Source organism: Mus pahari, chromosome 3 (assembly GCF_900095145.1).
Source record: "Mus pahari chromosome 3, PAHARI_EIJ_v1.1, whole genome shotgun sequence".
In the NCBI taxonomy this organism is placed as follows: domain Eukaryota; kingdom Metazoa; phylum Chordata; class Mammalia; order Rodentia; family Muridae; genus Mus; species Mus pahari.
Window position 1 is genome coordinate 72,573,603 of NC_034592.1, and position 6,483 is coordinate 72,580,085.

Sequence of the window (6,483 nt, forward strand, 5' to 3'; positions counted from 1 at the left end):
TGACTGTCCTGGAACTGACTTTGTAGACCAGGCTGGCCTCAAACTCAGAAATCTGCCTGCCTCTGTCTCCAGAGTGCTGGGATTAAAGGTGTGCGCCACCACACCCAGCTCAAATTTATTCTTTAAACACCCATTTTATGTGTTTGTTCAATAAAATAAGAGCCTAGAAAGTTAACTAGCTGCGGATCTATTGAACCTAGGTTTAGGGGGAAACAGTTCTTACAGTGTCTTCGCTGTGCCTAAAATTAAATTTTGATTAATTCTATCAAAATTTGTATCAGTGTTCTTTACTCTCAATTGGTTGGTTTAACACTACACATGCCACTTAACCCATTACCAGCTTATAGGGTTAACTTAATAGCATCTTAGTAGATGGAAATAAAACTAATAAAATTCTATGGTCATTTAGAGGAACATTTTTGAAAGATTAGTTATTGAAGGAATCATCATCAACACAACAAAGATCATACACTAGTGGGAACACTAGTTATAATCAGAATCTAGCAAAAAGCTGTGTGGTTTCCATGACAGGTCAGGGTTAATACAGCAGTGATCTCTCACCTTGACATTTTATTTCAAAACAAACTCCTGAAAATTCAGTCAGTGCACTAATTATAAATGATGAAGTTAAAGTATGTCTGATTACTAAAAATGTGATGAAAAATGTCCTGGAGTTAGATAGTGGCAGAAGCTATGGATGAGCTTATGGACATTCTGAAAAGAAATGTGAATTTTAAAATGTCATTTTTAAAGGGTAGGTATTATAGGGCTGGATATATCTTGCTAGTCCAAAAGGTAACTACCTGGCTTTGGGTCCTACCACTCTCATGACAGCTGATAATCTCTTGTAACTTTGAATGTAAGAGATCCAATGTTCTCTTCTGCCATCTGTTGGCATTAAACACTCATGTAGGACACATAAACTCCTGGAAAAAACACTCAGACACAGAAAATGAAAATAAAGAATTTTTTTTTTAAAATACAGTGTTTCTTCAAAGTGAGATAATAAAGCAAATAATTTAATGCTGAGGAAGAAATGCACAAGAAAAGAGAGTTGGGATTGATTAAGTGTTGCTGTTTAAATTTTGAGTTATTAGATTTTGACTTTGGAGAGAAAAGTTTAGTCATCTAATATCTTATATCATAATATAAGTGTTCATATGTGTGTGTTATGTTGCAGTATCCATATTAAGTAATTAATGAAAATAGTAAACAATACATGCTACATCTTTACTAAAGATAATGATGGGCTTACAGAGAAAAATATAGAAGAAACTAATCACTCATGACAAATCCTGGGGGAAATGATTTATTTTACAGCCTTCAGTCCCAAATGACAATTGGAACAATAAAACATCACCATCACAGTGTTCAGGCACCGAAGAGCTACTCTTGTAAGGTGAGTTCCTCTATCTCTGTATCTTTAGAACCAGGGTAAAGCAAATCAATTTCAATTCATTTCCTTATAAACAGATGTCTCCATGATTATCCTTCTGTCTGCTCAACTTAAAAAATTACTAGTTGTAATGAATGAAAATAATTTTTAAACAGATTTATGAGTCTCAAATATCTTCAGAATATCAGCAACATAGCATTTGGACTATTTTAATCTAGCCTTCTTAGATAGGAAATCCCTATTTCCTCTTTGTTTATATATATAAGTGATTTAAATATGAAATATAAATGGTTGGCCTAATGTGTCATTAATAATGCATGCCATGACAGTGAATTATGAAATAAATTCTATATTACATAATCTAAAAAGGAAATCATTTTCTTTCTAATTTCCATCTAAACATTTGTATACATAAATATATGCATATGTTTTACATGTGCATAAAAATAAACATATTTGCAAGTAAAAAGCAGATGGATTTTAGAACATTTATTATACTTCATTGAAATTGCTGGTTTTCATTGTGATGAAAACTTCAATACTGAAATTCAACTGTATGTGATAAACTCTTTGGATACTGCTTGTGTTTAGAAATCTAACTCATCAATTTTGTTAACCATTGGAACCAGACCACTGCTACTGTTGGGTAAGGAGTACTACTGTAAAACATAATTGATTCTAGAATCAAAGATCAAATAAGTTTTATCTTATGTTTCATCAAATGGTAGAGTCAAGAAATGTAGTCCATGAAAATTGGCTAGTTTAGAAACCATATAGATACAAACAACAAAAACAGTCAAAAGATTCTGTATTTATGTTTTGTTGTATATATACACACACCTATATATCTATATCTATATCTATATCTACATCTACATCTATATCTATATCTATATCTATATCTATATCTATATCTATATCTATATCTTTATCTATATCTTTATCTATCTATCTGTCTGTCTACTACATAATGAAATCTTGCTGTCAGTTTGTGAGTGAGGGCATGAAAGTAGGTTGATGTACGGAAACAGGTATAGCTGGATTAAGGAAAGGGAGGGAGAAGTAGTATAAGTTTATCTCAATTAAAGACATTTTAAAATCCAACAAGACAAAATGAAAATGACTAAATGTCTTATTTATTAGTAGTAAATGTTATACATTTTTACAATCAAACAAATTTAGTTACCATGATTATCAATCACTGACTATCTCTAGACCAATATTAAAACAATCAAGAATAAAATATCTACCTGATTTAAATAATTAGTATCTTTTTTATTTATTATTTCTTAAAAATGTTTTAATTATTTATTACATGTAAGTACACTGTAACTATCTTCAGATGCTCCAGAACAGGGAAGTTAGATCTACAGATGGTTGTGAGCCACCATGTGGATGCTGGGATTTGAACTCAGGACCTTTGGAAGAGCAGTCCTGCTCTTATCCACTGAGCCATCTCACCAGCCCAATAATTAATATCTTAAAGAATAAAAATAATAAGCCAGGCATGGTGGTGCATTGGTGCATGCCTTTAATCCCAGCACTCAGGAGGCAGAGGCAGGCGGATTTCTGAGTTCCAGGTCAGCCTGGTCTACAAAGTGAGTTCCAGGACAGCCAGGACCCTGTATTGAAAAACCAAAAAAAAAAAAAAAATCTCTAAAATTATAAACCGGGTCTAACATTAATCCTTTGGTACATTAGAGAATATGTATAAAGTCCTGAATCCCTAATGGTGGATAGTTTCAGTTTCTTGACTGTCTATCTCAGATATTGGTCATCTTGTTATTGAAAAATAGGTTAAAAAAGTGTCACAGGAAAGAAACAGGACTCAGAAATTTTTATAGAATATATTAGATGAGAAATGAGTTAATTATACTCTATCGCACAAATACATTGTTGATATCCAGCAATACAAGTAATTTCTTAATATTTTTACTTACAGCCTGGAAGAAAGAATGGATATAGGAAACTGTTCCTTGAATGAATTCATTTTTGTGGGTGTTACCAATAAACCAGCGATGAAAGTGACGCTGTTTACCACATTTCTCCTCATCTATCTCATCAATCTTCTGGGGAATATTGGTATGATCATTTTGATCAGAATGGATCCCCAGCTCCACACACCCATGTACTTTTTCCTGAGCCACCTCTCTTTCTGTGATCTTTGCTATTCCACAGCAATTGGTCCCAAGATGCTGGTAGATATGTTTGGCAAGAACAAGTCAATTCCCTTCTGGGGCTGCGCTCTGCAGTTCTTCATTTCCTGTACCTTTGCAGATTCTGAGTGTGTGCTGCTGGCAGTCATGGCCTTTGATAGATATCAGGCCATTAGCAACCCCTTGCTCTACACAGCAAACATGTCCAACAGGCTGTGTTCTATGCTCATGGCTGGAGTTTACCTGGTGGGAACATCAGATGCTTTGATACATACAACTTTGGCATTCCGCTTGTGTTTCTGTGGGTCTAATGAGATCAACCACTTCTTCTGTGATCTACCTCCACTTTACCTTCTCTCCTGCTCAGATACTCAAGTAAATGAGTTAGCATTATTTACTATTTATGGCTTCCTTGAACTGAGCACCATCTCGGGGGTCCTTGTTTCTTACTGTTACATCATCTCATCAGTCTTAAAAATCCGTTCAACTGAAGGGAGGTTCAAAGCCTTTTCCACCTGCACCTCTCACTTGACTGCAGTTGCTATTTTTCAAGGAACTCTACTGTTCACATATTTTCGACCAAGTTCTTCTTATTCCCTTGATCAAGACAAAGTGACATCTCTGTTTTATACCCTTGTGATTCCTATGCTGAACCCACTAATTTATAGTTTAAGGAACAAGGATGTGAAAGAGGCCTTGGAGAAAATGAAAAGCAAAAGATAGTTTTAACTATTTATTCATAATGCATACCACATTTCTTTATTCACATAAAAGTTTGAGCTAATCACTATGTTTTTCAGGCTGGCTTTGAAATTGTGAATTCTTGCCTCAGTCTTCCCCATTTATTTATCGTTAATTGATAAAATTAAATGTAATAGATTTATACAGGTACTTATTTGTTTATTCTTCTTATTTGGACAGCTTTTTCAAGTGTCTCATTAAAACATTATTTTCATCATCCAAACTAATGAACCCATAAGCATTGCATAACCGAGCGAGATGCAGTTTATCAAAGTGAAAGTAGTCTTCCAAGTAAGGTTCTGGATAAAAATTATGAATATTATATTATATTATATAGGTACTTTCCTGTATTTTGTCTTTTTCTTTCACAGTGTACCATCTTTCATCTATCATCATAAGGGCAATCATTTAATGTAAGTCATGGATTAAAAACTACATGAGCAAACTAATAGCTCTTGATCAGCTTCAAAACTATCAAAGAGTAAAATCTGTGTAGAAATATTTCTTGAGTTAATACATAAGTCTAGTTTTCAAAAAACCAGCAATGTTGACAAAGACATCTAAAGATATATTTACCTGTAGGGAACCATGGACCTGACTTGGCCTAGCCACCTTGGGAGGAATCAACTTTTCAAGTGAGAGTCCAAGAATTCAGAGGAACAATGTGCCTTCCATTTCTTGAGAGATTGACACACTCCCTCAGGCAGTGAAACATTCAGGGTGCTTTATGTTTCTCTGTATGTTACATTAGAGTCAACGAAGTATAGAAGTTGGACAGGACAATTGGTTGTAAATATGAATCTTCAGTACTGTGTAGAGCTTGCAACTATTACTGCATCCTGGCAATTACAACTGTATTGATCCTGTCAATTTTCATTTTATTGTTTCTGATAAAGGTATAAAAAAAAGTCTGATTGCTCTCAATAAGATTGCCACAGCTTATATTTTGCTATGTAACCCTCCAACTGTCCTGTTGTCATTCCTGTCCCAAAGATCAGATGACTTGACCAGGCAAGTAAGGGCAGACACTAACATTAGAAGAAAGGTACAATTTAGGCAGAGTATCTGGAAATTGAAAAAATTTAATGGGCTATTTATATATTTCATTTTTAGATTTGAAGATGTTCAAAGTAGCTTAAGATCCAAGAAAAAAGCCCTTATATTTGGTATGGTTACAAGGACTGTAATGAATGTCAAGTTTCTCAGTAGTTTCTCTTCCCTTCCCTGCCAATTTCATTGTCTGATTTAAAAGATCCATTTATTAAGTAACAAATAATAATCTTGTAAATGCTTTGTTAACTGTAACAAAATTTGTGTTAGATCCCTTTTCTTTCTTTCTTTCTTTCTTTCTTTCTTTCTTTCTTTCTTTCTTTCTTTCTTTTCTTTTTTTTTTTTTTTTTTTTTTTGAGACAGTGTTTCTCTGTATAGCCCTGGCTATCCTGTAACTCACTCTGCAGACCAGGCTGGCCTCCAACTCAGAAATCAGCCTGCCTCTGCCTCCCAAATGCTGGGATTTAAGGTGTGCTCCACCATTGTTCAGAGTGATATTTTTTCAACATGATTATGTAGAAATTCTTTGCTTAAGGACCAATTGTGCAATTCATATTATAAACAATTGCACTGCATATTTTACATGAAATGTGGAAAGAAAGTATCAATTGTATGCTAAAGTAAATGCTTATACCCATCTAAATATATAAATAAATAAACTATTCACACTTTTAATATGTACAGCAGTAAAATTTCAAGTGCATATTTATTCATAATTCCTGAATTCCTTAAATCTAACTATGTGAGACTAAAATAAGAAATTAATAATGATTAATGAATTAATACTTTAGTGATGTTCTTCACAGTTTTTTATATATTTTATTGATGTTATTTGGGTGGCAAAGCAGATGTAAATATGCTGAATTGAATGGAATCATCGCTAAGGTGTTACCTACTTAGCAATTATAATAAAGCAAAGTGAAAAATTGAAGATGTCCATGTATTTGTCTTGCAAAAGGGTTTTATTAGCAAGATCATCTTGCTTAGTACATGTCAGAAAGACCCAATGCTGGGGCTTGTCCTTCAGGCCTTCACGGGCTGAGAATCTTAGGGTCCTTGTTGATAGGGCAGCCCTCAGAGGAGGTAAGGAGTAATCAAGCGGAGGTAAGAGTCATGTTATGGTCAGGAAAAATTAGAGCT

At 34.0% G+C, this 6,483-nt stretch overlaps 1 protein-coding gene across 1 annotated transcript; it reads left to right on the top strand.

Moving 5' to 3' along the window:
* The first annotated feature begins 3,119 nt into the window (after positions 1 to 3,119).
* LOC110318870 (olfactory receptor 5W2-like) lies at positions 3,120 to 4,364 on the top strand. The gene has a single exon (XM_021194190.1). It carries the CDS (start codon positions 3,352 to 3,354, stop codon positions 4,273 to 4,275), a length of 924 nt encoding a protein of 307 aa, XP_021049849.1. The 5' UTR covers positions 3,120 to 3,351; the 3' UTR covers positions 4,276 to 4,364.
* The last annotated feature ends 2,119 nt before the right edge of the window (positions 4,365 to 6,483 follow it).